Source organism: Trichoderma evansii (assembly GCF_050947405.1).
Source record: "Trichoderma evansii strain SZMC 28006 chromosome Unknown GGI43scaffold_3, whole genome shotgun sequence".
Taxonomy (NCBI): domain Eukaryota; kingdom Fungi; phylum Ascomycota; class Sordariomycetes; order Hypocreales; family Hypocreaceae; genus Trichoderma; species Trichoderma evansii.
This window is the reverse complement of record NW_028145203.1, coordinates 125,504-144,842: the sequence shown is the minus strand read 5'-3', so window position 1 is coordinate 144,842 and position 19,339 is coordinate 125,504. Positions and strand designations below refer to the sequence as shown.

At 49.8% G+C, this 19,339-nt stretch overlaps 5 protein-coding genes across 5 annotated transcripts; 1 reads left to right on the top strand and 4 right to left on the bottom strand.

Moving 5' to 3' along the window:
• Positions 1 to 22: 22 nt before the first annotated feature.
• On the bottom strand, positions 23 to 1,752 carry GGI43DRAFT_234051 (ASST-domain-containing protein). Its single transcript, XM_083200567.1, has one exon. The coding sequence runs from the start codon at positions 1,648 to 1,650 to the stop codon at positions 109 to 111; it is 1,542 nt and encodes a 513-aa protein (XP_083063757.1). The 5' UTR covers positions 1,651 to 1,752; the 3' UTR covers positions 23 to 108.
• A 68-nt stretch (positions 1,753 to 1,820) lies between these two features.
• On the bottom strand, positions 1,821 to 3,729 carry GGI43DRAFT_395238 (MFS general substrate transporter). Its single transcript, XM_083204849.1, has 3 exons — positions 3,606 to 3,729; positions 2,606 to 3,445; positions 1,821 to 2,541 (listed from the first exon to the last, which is right to left on the bottom strand). The coding sequence occupies exons 2-3, from the start codon at positions 3,427 to 3,429 to the stop codon at positions 2,046 to 2,048; spliced, it is 1,320 nt and encodes a 439-aa protein (XP_083063756.1). The 5' UTR covers positions 3,430 to 3,445; positions 3,606 to 3,729; the 3' UTR covers positions 1,821 to 2,045.
• Positions 3,730 to 7,176: 3,447 nt separating this feature from the next.
• Positions 7,177 to 11,178, bottom strand: GGI43DRAFT_233955 (uncharacterized protein). The gene has a single exon (XM_083200566.1). The coding sequence runs from the start codon at positions 10,922 to 10,924 to the stop codon at positions 7,433 to 7,435; it is 3,492 nt and encodes a 1,163-aa protein (XP_083063755.1). The 5' UTR covers positions 10,925 to 11,178; the 3' UTR covers positions 7,177 to 7,432.
• A 3,467-nt stretch (positions 11,179 to 14,645) lies between these two features.
• GGI43DRAFT_233905 (uncharacterized protein) lies at positions 14,646 to 16,683 on the top strand. Its single transcript, XM_083200563.1, has 2 exons — positions 14,646 to 15,433; positions 15,508 to 16,683. The coding sequence occupies exons 1-2, from the start codon at positions 15,086 to 15,088 to the stop codon at positions 16,666 to 16,668; spliced, it is 1,509 nt and encodes a 502-aa protein (XP_083063754.1). The 5' UTR covers positions 14,646 to 15,085; the 3' UTR covers positions 16,669 to 16,683.
• A 429-nt stretch (positions 16,684 to 17,112) lies between these two features.
• Positions 17,113 to 18,941, bottom strand: GGI43DRAFT_233912 (phosphatidate phosphatase App1 family protein). Its single transcript, XM_083200565.1, has 3 exons — positions 17,963 to 18,941; positions 17,499 to 17,898; positions 17,113 to 17,432 (listed from the first exon to the last, which is right to left on the bottom strand). The coding sequence occupies exons 1-3, from the start codon at positions 18,588 to 18,590 to the stop codon at positions 17,231 to 17,233; spliced, it is 1,230 nt and encodes a 409-aa protein (XP_083063753.1). The 5' UTR covers positions 18,591 to 18,941; the 3' UTR covers positions 17,113 to 17,230.
• Between the last annotated feature and the right edge of the window lie 398 nt (positions 18,942 to 19,339).

The window sequence follows — 19,339 nt, the reverse complement described above, 5'->3', positions numbered from 1 at the left end:
CATGGTTAATTTCACGAGACTTTTCTACAATTCCAGTGTTTTTATTCTTATTTGTATATGCATTCTCATTCTTCCGTCTCTATGACAGTCCTTCACTCTCTCCCCCTCCTAATCCTTCTTCCACACATCCTTCCACCACTCCTTAAACCCATACGGCTCCGCCCTCGTATCATACACCTTCACGGTATCTTTACCCGTCAAACCACTCATAATCCCCTCTCCCGTAAACGGAGACGGCTTGGACGTCAGATTCGTGGTTGCACGCGGCGCCGTAGCTCTATTCTTTATCTCCTTGGAGATTAAAGGCGCAATGTCTGCGAAGCAAGCATCCAATTCTCGCTGCAGAGAGAAATACGGCTTCTTAGCCAGCTCGGGGGCCATCAGGTTGTAACTCCTCGTGATACTATTCAGTTGTTCAATCGATAAGTTCAAATACGCATTCTCTGCCTTTTCCCAGTCCGGGTCGCGAAACGGTCTCGGCAAGGGTCTTAAATCCGATCCATCGACGTGTCCAGCGTCATGCTCCGGCTTGCTCGCTGCTGCTGCTCCAGCTCCTTGCTTAGGGTTATGTAGCCTCTCCGACGCAGCATAATCGTCCGCCCTAGTCATTTGCTCCTCTAAAGAACCTCCTTTTGAAGCAATCATCCTCGAAGCATGGCGTAACCAGTCAGTCCGCAGCCTCGAGCGAAGCGTATGCGCCGTCTTCGCAAGCTCCTGCTGTTTCTCAATCCACGGCGGCACAATCTCCTGCCGCTGAATGATCCTATTCAAAAGATACTCTGTCGTGTCGACAAACGGGTTACTCCTGGCGAGATCAATCTCTACGCCTTTACCGCGAGCAATGTTCTTGAACTTGCCCCTGGCAATGGCATTCTCAATCTGCTCGTTGGCCAGCGCAGCCAAACCAGACGGCGTTGCCGGCATCGCACGTGCAACTGGCTCAAATCTATCTCGAAACTCCTTTCTCATCTCTTCCTTTTCCTTGTCGCTCAAGCCTTTCTCTTCCTTCATCCCCATGCCAGAATAGACCGATGCTCTCTCTCGAGCATTCATGACTCTCTGGCGAGGATGCACCACAGGAGTCCTTTTTATCCGAGGATCAACAACAGGCGGCTGAAATGTGCCTCTAAACTCTGGCTTCAGTGGCTTTTTCGCATCATCCAACATCCTCAACACAGTATCTGCCGCGTCTTCTTCCCCTGTCCATGGCGCTGAGGTAGCAATATGCCTCGTCCCTTCGCCAGCCGCAGAAGAAAGATCCTTTCCGGTTAGAGTACTTGAATGCTCATACTTAAAATTTGCATCCGCAATCTTGCTCAGCAGCTTTTCCTTCAACTCTTCTGAGAATCCTGCATCCTGCACGGCACGTTTGCCGGCTGAACCACCAGTAAATAATGCCTCTTCAGTTGCCTCCTGCAGCCTCCGGGTCATTGCCCCAGGTTCTGATGCTGAAGTATGGCCATTATCAGAAGATTGAGCATCGTTTTCTTGGCGTACACTTGACTGATTGTCTTCATCTTCATTTGTCGAGAGCTTTGCCTGTGAAGTGTATCGGCGCGCCACTTGCGGGCCTCTGCGAGCCGAATTGCAGAGGCAATGTTTACACAGAGGCGCTGAAACTTTGGATAGCATTTCAAATGAGGGGCTCATTCAGCTTCCAAAGTTATTAATTTGAGACGCTAGTTATCTGATGGTTTGCGATGCCAGTGAAAATGGATGCGACATTGATGCCTTAAAATCCTGGGTATGAGCATGAGTCTATGATAAAATCTTAGTCAGCCAATCATGAGATGCGACGCAGCATAGTAAACTCGCACTGCGCAAGCTCTTCTCTACATATTTTCACGGCATTTCCAATAATAGCTTATGTAAAATATCAAATAACATATATATTTAACTTAATGTTGGGTATCACTATATCTATGACTTTTTTCCATTACACGATGCTCCTTCCCCTTCCACCGCAACGTTTTATGACAAAAAAGACTGAGCTGGGGCTGCTATATTGTTGAAATAGGGCTCACCAGCCTCATTGAGGAGCTATTTTATGAGCTCCGACGCCCATAAGGCTCGTAGGGAAATACGACTGCGACACCAGCAGCAACGATGAAGAGAGCTGCGCAAATATACAAGGGCGCCGATGTTTGAGTGTTTGCAAAAGTTGCCACGATTGCTGATACAATACCCATTATGCGATTGAAAGCAACGGCAACTCCGTTACCAGTGCCACGATGAGCACTAGGCAAAACCTCAGGAGTATAAGCATATAGCGTTCCGTAGTAAATGTTCAGGAAGCATCCAATCAAACAGGTAAAGGCTGTGTCTTCGGCAGCGGTCTTGACAGCAGTGTAAGCGAAGAAAAAGACCATGGTAATCAAAGCACCAATAGCCATGGTGTATTTGCGGCCAAGCAGTTTCGTGTTGCACATGTAACCTGCGATAATAGGACCGGGGATACCACAGATATTAGTGAGACAGTAGTTGCGCCAGGTTTCGAACACGGTACGGTGGAAGACTGCGCCGTGGTTTGCAAGATATGTACTGTGAATCTTAGTTAGCAAAGCTGGTATTTTGAGCATAATAGGTTCTTGGGTCAACGACGTACGGAAGGAAAACATAAAACAGCGGGTAGACGAGACCAATCAACATCCAGCTGAACCAGACCAAGAGAGTGGAAATGGCCATCTTCCTGTTGCTGAAGAGCCCGGCAAAGTGAATTCGAGTCTCAGAAAAGGAAAATCGGTTCTTGCTATGCGCCGTTCGAACCTCTCCACAGGCCTCGAGCTTCTCAAGAGTCAAAGAGCACGGGCGGTTGTACTTGGTAGCCAAGTACTGGAAAGTCTCTACCACCTGGGCATCGTCGCCGAGGCCAAGGAGATACTTGGGAGTCTCGCGCAGTCTGACGACTGTGATTCGAAGAATAGACATGACAAACACGATGGCACCACCGGTGAAGAGCACATAGCGCCAGCCCCAGTTGTTCGCCTTGGTGCAGGTATCAACATCTACGCAGTTCCACTTCTCAGGCACCATGAATCCCCAAGCAATAAAACCGGTAATGGCTTGTCCAAAACCCCACCAAGCAGCTAGGAAAGTGAGGAGCCACTGCTTGTTGCTTGGGAGATATTCGAGGAAGACGGTCGTGTCCAAAATGAGATTGCCGCCTCCACCAAAGCCGAGGAGGGCGATGAAGAGCGAGAGCGTGGGCCAGCTGGGCATAGCGCCAGCGATAATGCAGCTTCCGGAGCAGATGAAGAGGGTGATGTTAAAAGCCCACTTGCGACCGATGACATCGGCGCTGAAGCCCCAGAAAAGGGCACCTGTCAGCATACCGACGTACACAGCAATAGTGAGGGCATTGGCGTAGCCCTTTTGGCCAAATTCCTTGAAGGCCTGGGAGGCAACAATGGATTGGAAGAGGAGGATCATGGAATCCACAGCATAACTACGTGACGAGCCAAGTTAGCACACACAAACATTTCTCACGTCTCATATTGTAGTATACGGGCTTAGGAAGGAGATTTGCTCGAAAAGCATATTGGAATCGAGGACACTCGGAGTGGTGGTGGTGGTTGTAATGGTGATGGCGCGGAGGAGCAACTGACCCGAATCCATTGAGAAAGAAGAGCTTCCAGTGGTAGCCAGTCCACCCAATCTCATCAATTGCCTTCAAAATCCAGTGTCAGTCCTAACTACAGAAAAAAGGTTGGAATTTTGGGGATTTTGAGGTTAGACTATTGTTCTCGTCGCTCACAGCATTGATCACATGAAAGCCTCTCTATTTCTCGTCACTCACGTTATTCACAAGATGCATCTTCATATTCAGGGCCGGGTCGAGATCCTGCAGGGCAAGAATATCTTCGCCGCTGCGCAGCGACGAGCCGTCGGCGTTTCTGACATCGCCAAACATGGCCTCGTGAGCGTTGCCGCTCTCGATATTCTTCTCCATTGAGCTGGTGTCAATGGCTGACTTTTCCGGGCTTGCAGCGTGAGCCATGGCTGCGGATGAGGATCAAGCACAGATTGAGGTCGAAACGTGAACGTATGCGCTAGCTTGTCACACAGGAGAGCAAGATTTTTCTCAGAAGCACAGGAGAGAACACCGGGTTGATGTATCGTCGAGCACGCCTTATCCAAAATGTGGATATTTCAGTCGAGCCAAGCTCCCCGCGAAAGAAGCTGGAGGAGCAGAACCTGAACCTAGAGCAATGAGAGCTGCCTTGAGCAAAAGCAACAGCTACCTATTGAGAGCAGCACCGCTCGTAGCAGTTGAATTGGACAGAGCGTCACACCCAAAAAGCCAATTGAACCTTTTCCGGCCTGTTTCACCCAGAAGCGGAGCGCTGCCGCCGAGAGGATATAAATAGGACGAAAGAAGGGGGGAAGGGCGTTGTAGGTGATCGATTGCGGTCTCTGAGCGACGGTCTAGACCTCGACAAATCAAAGTTTGTCAAAAGCCAGCAGAGGAAGACGCAAAAAGAAGAAACCGGTAGGAAAAAAGGCTGTGGTTGCCAGAGGAACCACAACAGAGGAAAAGTAAAAGAAAGAAAAAATAAAAAATATGGCTGTCCTGCGCAAATACGATAGGACGGACAAGAGTAGAAGAAAAAAAAAGAAGGATTAGAAAAAGTGCGGGAGAAGAGCCCGTATTAAGGAAACTTCACAGGTAGCAGAAGAGCACCACGCGACGTAACAATCAAAAGGCACACGACCAAGACTAAGGAACTGCAGGCATGCAAGGACCCTAAGTTGGTAAAAGACCACGCGAAGATCCCATCTTCAGCATGTGTTGCCTCGTGCTGGGTGCTTGTCATTGAGACGCAGTGCAAGACACCAATCAGCGTCACGGCAGCCACCCATCGTGGTGGAGTCTCAGCCAGGCCGGGTTGGGGGGTGGTTTTGTTTTAGCTCTCTTTTTTCTGCTTGTTTGCTCTCTCAATTGACCTGTTTGTAGCTATTCGAGTCAATCAGCGGAGCAGAGGTGAGACTCAAACGTGTGGGGGCAGCCGGTCTTGTAGCGCTCAGCATGCGGCAAAGCGTCTCCCCCGTGCTCTCAACGACTGGCGCTGATAGGCGCAATTGGCATCGTGAGCCTTTAAACCGGACCCGGGCTTGGAGGGGCATGGCGTGGTGGGGTGGTGAAGCTCGGCCAGACTCGAGCAGAGCAGCTCTGGAGCAGTCGCGAGCATCCGTGGCATCGCGGGCTCGCTTCGTTGGCTGGGCGGAAGGGGCTTGCGAGATATAATTCATGAAGATGCCTGTCTCACATGTCTGCACAGAGCAAGGGATTGATTGGGTCCAAGTCCGTTGAAAATTGAGAAAAAGATCCAGGTCTAGATCTAGGCTTGCTCGCAGTGTTTTCCCTCTTTTTCTCTTGCATTCGGCATATCTCTCCTCTTCTCTATCTCTCTATCTCTCCATTTCTCGCAATCTCAATCCACGTTTCTTCTCCCCCAGCTTCAAACAACTGCCTACCTCGTGTCCCATTCGGTAGGTGTCATCACCTTCTCCAAACCACCATGGACATGGATTTCCGTCGGGGAATAGGCTAGCTCCAGCACATACTACTCGGCCGACAAGGTACCTTTTGCGGCGCGCGCCTTGTGCGAGACCACGCCCTGATTGGCCAGCTTGTAAACCAAGAGCTGAGCAACAGCACTCCGTCATGGATGGTTCGAGTTTGGCTCTTTTACCCGGCCAGAAGCATGGAATGCGACTCGTGCTACTAGTCAAGTAAGATACTCTACAATGCGGAGAAGCTGCTGTGTGCGCAAGATGACATACATGATAGTGCGGCAATTACCTAAAGCATGCATCATATCGATTATGCATAGCGGGCGGCGAGGCCTCGGAGCCTCTCGTTTTGCCTTTCTTAGACATCTCAGCCTCCTCCGCGCCGCAACGCTACTTGCATGTATCCATGGTCATGCTGCTGTTGTTGCGGAGGGGGTCATCATTTATACATAAAGCACATTCCTGTCTTTGCCTCTTTGATCCTTTTCTGCGCCAACAAGGCTTGTTGTTTTTTCTTTTCTAGCTAAGACACACGTACACCTACAAGTCTCTCGTATGAGACACCAGACCCTCTCCCAAGGCCCCAAGACCAATACCAAGACCTCGACACTCTCTCTCCCCCAAAAGTTCTTTTACCCGTAGCCTTGGAAATAGATTGACAGCCCCATACCCGTACTACAATCTAAGAAGGAGAACCGACGCCTCCTGGCAAAACCAAGTAAATCACCCGCCCCCACTTGAAGCCAACAGAACAGACGCCGTCTCTGGCGCTCTCATAGGCTGCAATCCCCACGCTATGACGAGGGGCTTGTACCATGCTCTTGGTCTTGGCCCTCGTCATCGGCCGCAGGGCACCATAGTGGTTAAGCTCGCATGCAAGGCTGCTGTGATTTTCGTTAATATCAGTTATCTTATTCGTTTTTCTCTTTTCCCAACAAAAAACCTGGTCCAATCTAAAATCTACTAGCCGGCTATCATCGGGGCTCACCGCCTTTGGCCTGGAGAGCATGGGTCAATATTTACTCCATACTGCTACTAGCTGGATTAGCCTGTTCTCTAGCACGCATTGTCATGACTATCATGTGATTCTGCCGTCGAGACGAAGGCGGTATGCCTGATAACTGCTTCTTATCGTCTCAGTGTTTATTGAATCACATGGAAAATACATTTAGAAAGTTGAGTGCTTCCGTTGTTCACTTCCTGAGAGCGATGAGCCCGTGAGAAGCATTCTTGATCACCAAGTACCAAATAATGGATAGCAGCTCAGATGATTCAAGCGATAAAGTAAAATGTTTATTCTGCGATTTCCAAAAAAAAAAAAAAAAAAAGTCTACGTTCGTCAATCCGAACCGTAGTGAGTAAGAAGAAAATAGGGGTATCCTAGGCTTCAAGACATCTCTTTGCATCTCCCCAAAATTTAGCAATCAGAAGCTCAATAAACACCACAGCTAAGCATCCGTCATGTTGCAGCTCATCGTGATAGTGGACAATTTTGCAGAATCATGCTCAAGTCGCCGTCCCTCGTGCGTAGCAGTTCTATAATGTATGCATTAAAACGCCCCTTCCAGTGTGCCCTGTTTGTCTCTGCCCATATAACATTTTCAACGTCGCCCATCGCCTGTAAAAGGTCTTGACTTTCCGTGGGAAAAAGCCGTCGTAGTCATCTCCTGGGGCACTCCTAAACACCATTATCCTCTGCTACCCAAATAATCCTAGCTCCAAAACCTCTTTATATACATCCGAAAAGAAAAATACTCGGGCAATTTTTTTTTTCCCGTAGTAGACCTCGCACTCCAAAACCGCCCTAAATCTCCAGTATTATACACCTTGCTGCGCTCGAATCGCTCCCATTACCATCGTCGTCATTATACGAGTTGATGTTGCGTTTGATAAAGCCGGCCATCGAGTCGACGTATTCCTATATACGTCCACCTTCGACAACTTCTCGCTCCAAAATCTCCACTTGTCCAAACTCTCCCGTTCGCCGGCGCTCCATGACCCAGCGCGTCTCTCCACTCTCTTCCTCCATCATATACGATACGCTATCAGTCGAACCCTTCTGTCGCCGATGGCCTTTTTCTGGGCCCGAGGCTTCTTGATTATTGCTCATCGCATGCGGGTGTACACCGGACATTGTAAAAGGAGGATGGCATTGAGGATCGCTGAGTGGGGAAACACCCTCTTGGAAGAAGCTCGACCCCATTTGCACAGGAGATACTGAAGCCGCTCCCCAGCCTGCTGGTAATTCCGCATCTCGGTTGATGAAGGTAGGTTCAGTTGATGATCTATGGTTGAGGAACGACATGGGCATTGTAAGTGTAGGACTGGCAGGGGCGCTGCCAGCATCCGATTCGCGGCTTACAATGGAGAATGCCGAATTCTTGCGTGTATGGCCGACAGTAGGAGGGAAACCGGGCGCAAAGCCAGGTCCTCGTGGCGAGCCTGGAATATCCCCTCTTTCTGATCGTGGGGAGCCATCCTTACTGGAAGCCAAACTCGCCTGTGATCCACCCCACGCTCTTGACCTCAGTCGAAGGAGAGCCGACAGATTCATCTCGTCTCCTCGATCTGCCATCATGGCCAGCTGAGCCAGTCCAGGACTCTGGACGATAGGTGTACCACTGATTGGCGGCATGCCAAGGCTCATGAGAGAATTTCTATTAGAATATTCAGATCGCTCGGTAATGGGTGTCAGGTTGGGCTCTCTGGATATCACCCGGCCGCTTACGCTGCGATTCAAATTGTTTGCACCCTTGGGACCGAAAAATCCACCAGCGGCGTACCCGTAACCTTCCAGGTTGGCCGCTGCGTTGTGGCTGCCAACCGGAGCAGCATAAAAGCCGAATTCTTGCCCATACCACCCATCGGCATCGTTTGCAAGAGCGCTAGCGTTGGCTTCTGCGATAATGGCATCATCATCCATTTCAAAATCATCCATATCATCGTAAGCGTATCCATAATCGTCGTATGGATCATCTTGGTAAGGCGCGTTAAGCTCGTCCAGGTCTGCGGGGGGAGGACCCTGGGTATCTGCGCCGGTGGGGGACTGCGGCATTGCGCGTTCGAACATGCCAGCCTCGGCGGCTTTCTGGGCGGCTGCAGCTAGAGCAGCCTGGTAGGCAACAATAGGATTTGCGTTGTAGGTCGTGGGTTGAGGCGCAACAATGGTAGTTTCAGAAGTGGGAGGCAAGTTGTCCGGAGCGTCAGCGACAGCATTCTCATCCGATTGATCTGCATCGATGCTTGTTGGCGCTTGTGTCTCTGGCTGAGAAGTATGCTGCGGCTCCGAGATCTGTGATGGCACTTCCGGCTCTTGTTCTGCTGTCTCTTGACTTGGTGTCCCTTGCTTGCTTTTCCTTTCACGCACAGATTTCGCCAATGCGAAAGCTCCGGGCACAGGCCGACCAAATTGATCTGTATCATCATTATCGAATAATGATTCGTCAAAAGGCACCCCGTCATCTTCTATGGGCCCCCCAGCCAAATCTTCAGCAAACACACCTCCAAAACCATGCATGTCTCCATCGAAATATAGATCGTCATCACTCATACCACGGCCCATACCAGCTGCCGGCGGCACAGCCATAGGGTACGAGCTCAACTCGCCTGGTGTTTGGAAAGAAGCAGAAACATCAATGCCTTGGATTCCCAGACCAGACACCTCAGTATCAGTCTCTTGATTGGGGGCCAAGTCAGGCTCGGGCGACAAAGAGTCCATCGGCAACCCAACCGAATCTTTAGCCATTGTATAACCAATGTCTTCACCGTCAACGTCTCTAGGTGTTGCCATCATCCCGCCGCTCTGGGGAGTTGGCAGAGAAGAAGTCGCATTAGATCGCTGAAATGCAAAACCAGCAAAATTCTCTTGGTCATTGTCTGGATCGAAGTCGTCTTCGATATACTGGGCCTCTTGCTCATAATATTGATCGTCGAAATAAGGTTCTTCTTCCTCATCATAATCGGCGTTGACTCCTGGTATCCTCTCTTCTAGTCCATCATCGTCCATCATGGCATCATAATCAAAAGAATCTTCGTCAAAATCGTCAAAGCGAGAATCCCTTGGCTCAGTCTGTGCTGCCTTTTTATCCAACTCTCGCTGTCGGTGCCGTTCTTCCAAGATCTTTTCCTGCTTGGCGGCTCCGATCATGTCAAAGCTGAATCGTGAAGACGTGCTCTTCATGTGTCTTGGTATAGATGAAAGGGATACATTTCTAGATCGGGTAGTTCGTATAGAGCCCGCCACCGTCTTAGACGAGCCATCGGTATCCTGGGCGGCTGTCTGAGAAGTTACTGAGGGATTTGCTTGGAGAGCCGATTCATTCTTCTTCATAGTCATATAGTCTTCGTACGGGAAAGCTTGCTCTGCAGTAGAAGAGCCCGTCCTAACAGAAGATACGCTAGATGACTGGGCAATAGTGTGCGAGTTTGTACTCCCAGAGTCAGGGCGGGCTGGATCTGACGCGCTGCTCAGCATGCGACGCTGTTGCTGTCCATCCAATACTATAGATCCCTGGCTATCTGCTCCGTCGCGAGGGCCAACACCCGATTCTAGCGCAATGTTGGCTAAGGAAGCAGAGCGAATAGCAACTGTATCGTTAACAGGAGCGTTCGTTTTGCGTCTTGGTGCGCTAAAGTCATGCACCCTAGTGCCCTTAATACGAGGATCATAGGTGAATTCATCCGATCGACCGCTTAGGGGAAGAGGGAGAGTATTCAGGAGGCTTTGGTTGTTCTTCCTCCTCAGTAATAGCGTAGACATCGGGTTCTTGAGAAATGGCAGTCCTTTCTTGCCCTTTTGAGGCTCAATATTCAATACGCTGGTTGATGGTGTGGACCCGGAGAGTCGCTGGTTAGATGAAGAGGAGTAAGGTAAGCTGCTAGAGTTATGCGAGGTAGTGGCCTTTGAACTGCCCAGCGTCTGTGGTGATGGCCTTGTTTGCGGGTCAATGTTATTCGGGGCGGGTGCCTGATGCGAAGCTTGAGCATGGCCGTCGAACTTGGAGCTGTCGCCAGCTTGCTGAGCTTCCACGTTCCGCTGGTAGTTCCGTAAAGCAACACCGCCAATAAATCCCGAGCCAGTGCGGTATGAGGGCTTCTGGGTTTGCGACGGGCGGCTGGCGGGCTGCTGTGGTGGTTTCTCGACATCCCGCCTCTCTTCGACCCGGGGAGGATCTAGGTTGAGCTCGTTTGACGTCACGCGGGCTATTGGCGGCAAAGTCGGCGGCTGGGAGGTTGAGGTAGAAGCAGAAGCGGCAGAAGCAGAGGCATAGGCGGACGATGCCAGCTGCGCGTCAAGGGGAGATGGTGAGTCGGGGTTGAGAGGAGACTGAGACGAAGGTGAGGGTTGATCTGGTGCCGGCGAGGTCGGGTTTGAGGGCCCCCGCCGGTGGAATCGCAAATGGGACAGCATGTCGTGCGTCGGAGCCGCAGTGGCCCTCGTCAGAGATGGCTGTAGGAGGTCGCACAAGATATCCTAGACTCGGAGAGAGATGGACGAAGTGCAGGCGCATTCATAGCTCGCAGCGCCGCACCCTGTACATTATTGACTCGATCTAGGAGGGGTTTAAGGCGACGATCAGCTGCTGCCACTGCTGGGTTGACGAGCGCTGCAGACGTCCGTCAAGATGCTTGAAGCTGTCGCCGTCGAAGATCTCGCTATCTCAAGTAGGCGAAACGGGCGCTCGATGATGGACGCCTCTCTAATGGAGCCGTACGAATAATTCAACGCGAAGAAGCTGGTGTGTGTGTGCGACGCCGTTCTAGGCGCGATCGACCGACGATGGGTGGTCCCATAAATAAATGCAGACGGGCCGGGTAAGCAGGCAGGGGAGCCACTATCAACAAGCACTAAGGCGGTGTTGACAGCTGCTAGGCACAGATACAGCAGGTAACTGTAGGAGCAGGCAGCATTCCTTGGGTTCAGGCTTGATGTCTCAGCCGCCGTCTCAACAGTAGCAGATGCCAGTCGAGCCACGTGCGCTTCGCCTGGTTGCCCAAGGAAGCGAGCCGCCCATGAAACCACGGGACAACCGAAATTGACAAAGGAAGATGATGTCAGCCGTCTTAGCTACGTGCTGGTGAAGAATTCTAAATAGAACAGGCTGACTAGACGTAGGGCTATGCTAGGGAGGAGATTGCCGGCGCATCTGAGATATACAGCACCCTATATTAGGCCCCTGCCTACTGTGCTAATTTCAGCAACAGCTGAAGAAAAAGGGACTCGGCCCAGCAACCGAGGCTTTGTGCTTGGGAGTTTGCAGCAGCCCTTGAATAGATTCTACTGTAACAGTTGCGATCTCTTACAGCTCCGTAGGTAGGCAACAAGCACAAAGTAAACAGCTGTAAATTTGACCATGAGCTGTGGCTGGCCGTTAGGAGCGAGCCATGCTTACTTGGTAATACGTAGGAGTAGAAGCTTGAAGAAGTCGGCAGTTGGGATAATTAGGCCTATGCTAGCTGCAGAAACGCCAGCAGAATGTTTCTTCTCCACTATAGGCCCTTGCATAGCTCGATCCTTTGAGGCTCATCTAAAGCTTTTCGTAAATGAGAGAAATTATTTATATGAGGCATGGGAAAATAAATATAAGCATTAACCATTTTGTAGGGAATACCAAAGAAATGGCTACCTTTTCCCCGTTCAATAATTGAGAGCAGCTAAGGGGTAGAAATCCAGCTCATCTGAATTCATTCGAGCAGCCCCTTTGCCAGTTTCCAGTGTCTATTTCCGAGCTACCCAGAGTATTATGCAGTATTAGTATCAACTTATTTCCATTCATTTTTAAAATTGGTATTAATGAGATAACTCTTCTAGTTGCTCTAGTTAGATTAGTTGTCCTGCTTTTCTTTAAGCTCGCAGTGCATTCAGGTATTTACTAATATATTTCTTGCAGGCATTTTAATTGCACTACCTAGCAATTGGCATAAAACATGTGATATTCGCCTACGTACCTATTCGCAATACATGTTCCAAATGGAGTAAAATATGTTTTGTTTCGTTTTATGTCTTGCAAACCCCTTGTACAAAGCACCGCCCAGTCAGATGCTCCATGCAAGCGCCGATGTACCGTTCCCAATAAAATGGGTACGGAATACGGGCACATCTTTACTCTGGTATTAAACGCGTATCTAGAAATGCTGGTCACACGAACTTATACCTCGTAGGAAAGTCTTCGTGAAGCCCACCAGGCCGAGTTCGGAGATTATAGAGGATGTTTACAGCTGACTGACGCAGCCTTACCGGAAGATGCTACCGACGGGAAGCTGGGACCAAATCTGGGTCTCGGAGATATCTGAACCCATCCTATTGCAGGCTAGACCTGCAGAGGGGAAGAACGGCGCCTCGAACGGCCACTATGAGTGCTACTTTGTATCCTGTTGAGAGTAAACAGTGGCTTGGTACGGCGGCATCTAAAGTATGGGGTAGATCGAGCCGTGTTCCTTATGTGACTTAGGCTTCTTCTAGCCTCTTCATACATGACACTTTGATCTTGCTAACGGACACTAATGGTTTTGACACGATGAGAGATCGCTAATCTGGATGTCACTGCAGAAACATGGCGTTTTGAAGGCTACGATGAAAGCAGCTACGCTTCTTCTGCTAACCAACCCGGACTAATTGCATCCGAGTGACATATCGTGACATTTGACAGCTCGAGTGCAGCACTCATTTTGACGTATGAGCAGTACCTTGGCAGCTTCAAGCTCTCATATCAGCATCATATACAACCTAATTACGATATTATTCGATGTCTGTGCCGCACCTCATTTTGCCTCACGCTTTGCAGTATTTTGCCTCTTTAACCTGCCACTGAGCCGCTGAGGCACCCTTTTTGTACCGGAGATGTAACGGGCGTATGTACGGATACCCGGGATCTGATACGAGTGTGGAGCTCGGGCTAAAAATCTGCACGAGCGCAGGTACAGGTACTTGATACTCCAGGCGAAACTTACTGGGTATCGAAATAGGAATTGACCTTTTAAGCCTGTTTCTACCGCGATTACCTAGTGCAGCCTTTAGCATTAACCTTTTATTGATTTTCTGCAGCACTGCTCCACACTCTAACATTGCGACCTGAGAGCTGCGCTCTAGTGTAGCTTAGGTAATGGGCGCGGCTCTTGGTGTCGATTTGCGCTGGATTAAGTAACTAATGATTGCGGGTAAGTCAACAGTACTTCGCCAAGGCTGGGTGCCGCGCCAAAAGTCTTGGCAGACTCTAAATGTGCTATTTTGTCGCGTACCCCTTTTCTAGATGGAGGGATCATGAGACGACCGCCGCAGAGGACAAAGTCGCCGCGTTCATCGGATTGGTGGTGATTCGTGCCTCGCACGTATGCCAAGGCTTTGATGAAGCTCGTATTATGCGTCCTGGAACTCTGTATATGCACTTGCCTTAGTGCTCTCGCGCGTCCAGCATAGTTGTACTGGTACCTGTACATTGATGTTTGTTTCCTCGCGTGCAATGATCGGATAAATTCGATAGTGCTGCAACATCGATCCTCTGCTCATTCTTCGTATATATTGTCCTTGACTCCTTCGGTCCCTGCTTTGGGGCTAGCTGCCCGCGATCATTTGGACGACCTTCTGGATTACATCTAGCAGCATCTGCAGACATCGTGTCGCCAAAGGCGTCCCCACTCCCCAAAAGCGGCGTCATCAAAACGCCCACCACGACGGCAACGCGGCAAAGATGAAGCTTCTATGCCCCAGAGCAGCGTTTCAGTCGCTTTCTGGCCGCCCGGGTAATCAGGCGTAATGCGAAGAAAAAAAAGAAAAGACACTCAGGCAGTTCGGAGCAGCCCCACTGCCTCTACTGCCTGAGAGCACTTGATTGATTTGCCTATACACGAAGAATCATGTACTGCTAATCTACCTACCTAGGTATTCGTACGTGGCGCTGCTAGAGCATGAAATAATAAGGAGCAGCTCATTCCTGGGCAATAGCACTATTGGGTACTATGGTTTGGCGTGATTATGGCTGCTGGAAAGTATTTGGTACGCCGGCCGTATCATTGGCGACTTACGTAGTGCGTACGTACCACTGCTTTAAGCTCGAGGCTTAGGAGCAAGGATTAGTTGCTGCTGCCACCCCAAATTCGGCACTTAGTCTAATAGGCTACCTAACCGTTTGGTCGTGTGCGCGTGCTCCATACTCAGTCCAGAAGAAAATCCCCCTGGAACTCGGACTTTTTCTCCTCCTCAGCTCGACTATCGGACCTCACTCTCGCTTCTTTATTCCTCTCCCTTTTCCTCCGAACTATTCCTACATACAGATCTTCTCTTGCCGCTAATACCATTTGCTTGTTTCTTGGCTCATTATTCACATCTCTACGGGTCGGTCGCATTGGGCTCGCATCGGCTTATTCGCACAAGTCCAAGTGTATATCCTCTGCGCCGTTGCATTTCTATAACTTTTGGGTTGCTTGGATACGCCGCGCTCGAGCCCGTTGTGCCAGCGCTTCCTCATAACCTTGTCTTATGTTCGCTCTCTAAAGCCGCCATCTTCTTTTCGCCTCCACCACCCACCGCCTCCCAGGCTCCTCAGCCTCGCCAAACCCGGGAGCTTGTGGCAGCATGAGCGGGTTACTCAAGCCGTCGGAATACCAGCTGCCGAGCGACGGCTCGTCGCAATGGAGTCAGCAGGCAAAGGCTTTTCTGGTCGTGTGCTCGCATCGCATGTGGCGGGGCGGCCCGCGATCCATACTGCAGATCACCGCCGTTGCCTTTGCCCTCCTCATGCTCTTTTTCTTCGTCCCGCTGCAGTTCGACGACCAGTACCAGCAGATTCTCAATTGGTCTGCGCCCGAGTCGGCCGCCTCTAGCGACCTGCGCATCGTCGTCTTCGGCTCACAGGATTTGCTGGGCAGTGCGCCCGACTCCGAGCATACACAGACCTCGTGGCCAGAGCATCTCTGTAAACAGGTAAGAGCGCTGTCATTATAGCTATTCATACAAGTTCTCGATATGTTCAGACATGTTAACAAAACTTCCCCCAGCTCAACTGCCGCTCCGTGATATCATTTGTTCCTCCGATCGATCTGCAGCCCGGTTTGACTTCCAACAGCATCTATGGCACCGAGATTCGAGCATTGGAAATGATTACCGAGCAGGTCAATATTACCGAAAAGCCTGCGTTCGACAATCTTTACATTACGGAACAGTATCCTGTGCCCAAAAAGACCCCCGATCTAGAGGCACAGATTCAAAAATTCCTTACAATGGCCCCTCCTAAGATCCCACCGCGTGAGACATTGTGGGTTTTCTCGTTTGGCACATGGGAAACTTGGAACCTGGCTTCGCTTCCGCGGAACTCGGGCGAAAGACTTATCGATGAATCGGTTGCCAACATCTTTTCTCAAATCGAACTGCTCTATCGAAAATCGCTGAATCCCACGTCCCCTGCCTTTTCTGATTTCTGGTCCAATGTTACCAAGGCTGAGGTTCAGGCTCTCACTCACCCAGAGCCTGATAAAAAGCCCGATGAGCGTAAAATGGAGAGCTTCCGAGTTGTCATTCCGCAACTCTTTGACATTACTTTGGTTCCAGGCTGGCAGAATCGTCCCATTCCTTCTCAGCCTCAGTCGAGGGGTGTTCAGTTGCGCAACGCTGCATATCTCACCCAACGGTGGAATTCTCAGGTCTCTAAGCAGATAGAGCAGTGGAGAAAGAAGGCCGACTCCAAACCCGAGGGAATTGAAGATGAAGGCGTTGAAACAGCCGTAGCAGTCCCGACAATGACATCTCTGCTGCGCTACCTCCCGGAGGCACTTCAGCCTAAAGACACGGATAATACAGAGGGAATTGCTGATGAAGATATCATTTATGCGCCATATCCACGACGACTGGGCCTGCAGTCCACTTTGATTGCAAATGTTCTGGATGCGATGACGGAAGAAGAAATGCAGCGATCAGGTCTCAAGGACAGCAAGGGCCGAGGCTCCATGCCCGCAGATGGCGCCATGCGATTCTTTGACGTCTGGACACCTTGCATGGCCGATAACCGAGTTATTACTGGCGTTGACACATCTCACAATAGCCGGGAATGCGACGTCCCCAACGACCACCTCTTTTACGATGGATTTACTTTCGGAGAGCGCGCCAAGGAAGAATTGGCGAAAAAGACGGCTGAGCAAATTAAAGGCCAGCTTTTCGTATGATAGAGAAATGACTCTCTGCTTTTTTCGCGGCTAAATTAAGAATGCATTCAGGATATACTGGTTGCGCTTTTTTGAACGAGAGGGTTCATGCGCGGAGAAGGAATGATATAATATAATTTTGGTTGGGCATGATATACTGCATACAGGTTGGCGAAAGGCGTTTTTTTCAATAGGAATTTTTTCAATGCTACACAAAAACAAAAGGGAATGCAATAAGCCGGGGATTGTCAGTGCGGGTGTCTGGATCGGTCGTGCCCGGGAATTCTCTGGAATCTTGGATGAGAAAATGATGTTCTTTTTGCATGAGGAGAAACAAGGAGCAGTCATAGGGTTATTGTGTATTCGTGTATGCGGAATTTTTACTTAGATATACGATATACCTACTGAGTAATATGGAGAATCAGTACTAGTTGTGAGACTGACATATCTATATCTTGGTATAGCCTTGAAAGTAATATTTACTATCTCAAATCATACACTCGTACCAAAAAGAATAAAATACAATCGCTACTATAAAAGATAGGAGAAAAAGAAATTAATAATCAACAAAATCCATCATCTCTTATGAGTTTCTCTTGACTGCAGCCTTGACAAGATCCAAACACTCGTCAGGGTTCTCAAAAACGTGCCAGTCCTCTCGGGGGATGCCCGTAAATGCCTTTTCGAATCTCTGCGGCTCGTTCTTCTCCGCGAGCCCCACGGCAGAGGAATTGGTGTCTTTGCGGATAAAGATCATTCTAATCCAGCCGGGGAACGTTCGGTAACTGCGGAAGGGTATTAGCACTCAAAGGTTTGCTCACTACTTCAGGTGTTGGGGAGCCCTGTCTTACATTTCGCCATAGGCCTCGGGATCTGACTGCGTAGAATCGCCAAAGACGATGAGCTTCCTCTTGGGAAGCCACGAGTTGATCTTCTTCATGCGATCAACCTTGTATTCCTCCGTGCCCACCGTCAGAGAAGAGAGCAATCCAGACACGGTCTTCCAGCTAGAGTCTCGAAGAATAAAAGTTCCTTGCGGGTAGTAGGTGTCTCGGAAGTCTTTTAGGAAAGGATACAAGTTGTAGGGCGATGCGGAGAGGTAGAAGAATGGCGTGTCGTGTGGGAGGAAGGATTTGATGCCTGCGTAGAGCTCGGGCATTCCTGGGACTGGAGATGGAGAGTTGATGAAAGTTTCCTTGAGGATGCTGACAGGGTCGCTGGTTGTTGTGATTTTGATTGTATCATCAATATCTATGGATTAATGTTAGTCTCGTTCAAGGCCTAGGAAAGTATGCTTTTGTCTGTCTGTACATACCAGAAATGATTCCCCAGCCTTCGGGCAGTGCAAAATGAGTCTGCATGGACAAAACACCACCAACGCCTTCAATATCAAGGGTGGTTTTCCTGGTGGTAAACGATCCCTTGCTATGATGCAAAAGTTTGCAGACATTTGTTGCAATACCATTAAAGCCACTCGGTCCTAGCTTCAAAGACAAATCTCCCTGGGCCACGGTAGTCGTTCTCGCAGTCCGAATATCCCATAAAAATGGCATCAACCGCTGCTCAATAGTTTTGCGCTCTTCAGCGTCATCAGCCAGGCCGACGACTCTAGCAATGCCGGAAACAACATCGGCAATCCTGCACTTTGCCTCATTCTCGAAAACGGCCATGATGAACTCTGCCTGCCATTCTTCATTCTCAGCCTGTTTGAAGGCGGTGTTGTCGAACAGCCAGACAATGTCACCCTTGACGATTGCCTTGGCGAAGGGGTTCCAGGAGCTTATTCCATTGAGAATACCGCTGATGGAGAGCTGGTGTGAAGCGGAACCTTCTGGGTCGACGAGTTGGTCTTCGACCTTGTCAAAGTTTTTGTGTTGTCTGGTTCGGACCTGCATGTCGTTGGCGACCTCGGAGGGCACAAAATCCAATTTTTGGTTGTCCATCTTGAAAGGGTGGGATCGCTATTTGCGAATAGCGTTTATATATATAAGAATGAATTTAAAAAAGGCTGGTTGTCTGGCTGGGCAAGGCTTCCAAGCAATTTGGTACTGTGTCCTATATTCGGATCTCGTTCAAGTATGGCTGTAGGTGTCAGCAGGTACAGGTACGGAGAGACCTCGTGCACCGCCCACGATTCTGTCAGATGCGAAAGAGAGAAGTACAAAAAGAGGTGGCACAAGATGCGATGGCAAGAAAGAAGGGGAGAGAAATTATAAATAAGCCAAGAGGAAAAAGATGTTGTAATAGTGGTATTGCGTAGCCGTTATGTATTTATTATGACGGCCAAGATCCTTGAGGGGCGATTATTTAAATAGAAACGGCTCCGATGCAACTACGGGTAACAAGGCAACGAAAAGCAGGGGATGGCCAATAGGAGCATAACCCGTGGCATGCAAAATCCAATGCAGATGCGATTTGGAAACGTAGGATGGAGTGAGATGAGACGCAGGGGGATGATTAAACAAAAAGGTCGCAGCAAGCACGCAGATTCTGGAGAGGGGAAGCTCCGTTTACAGTCGATAGTTCGAAGCACCCTTGCTTAGGGGGCCCTATCGCGAGATTCTTATGACCTAAACGGAGAGGCTTATAGTGGGCGGTGGGGTAGCTGAGCGCTGCGGATGGGATTCGGATCGTCCATCCACCACGATGATTCTCCGCAGTTGCTTGTCGAGAGCCAGACCCAGAGACAACC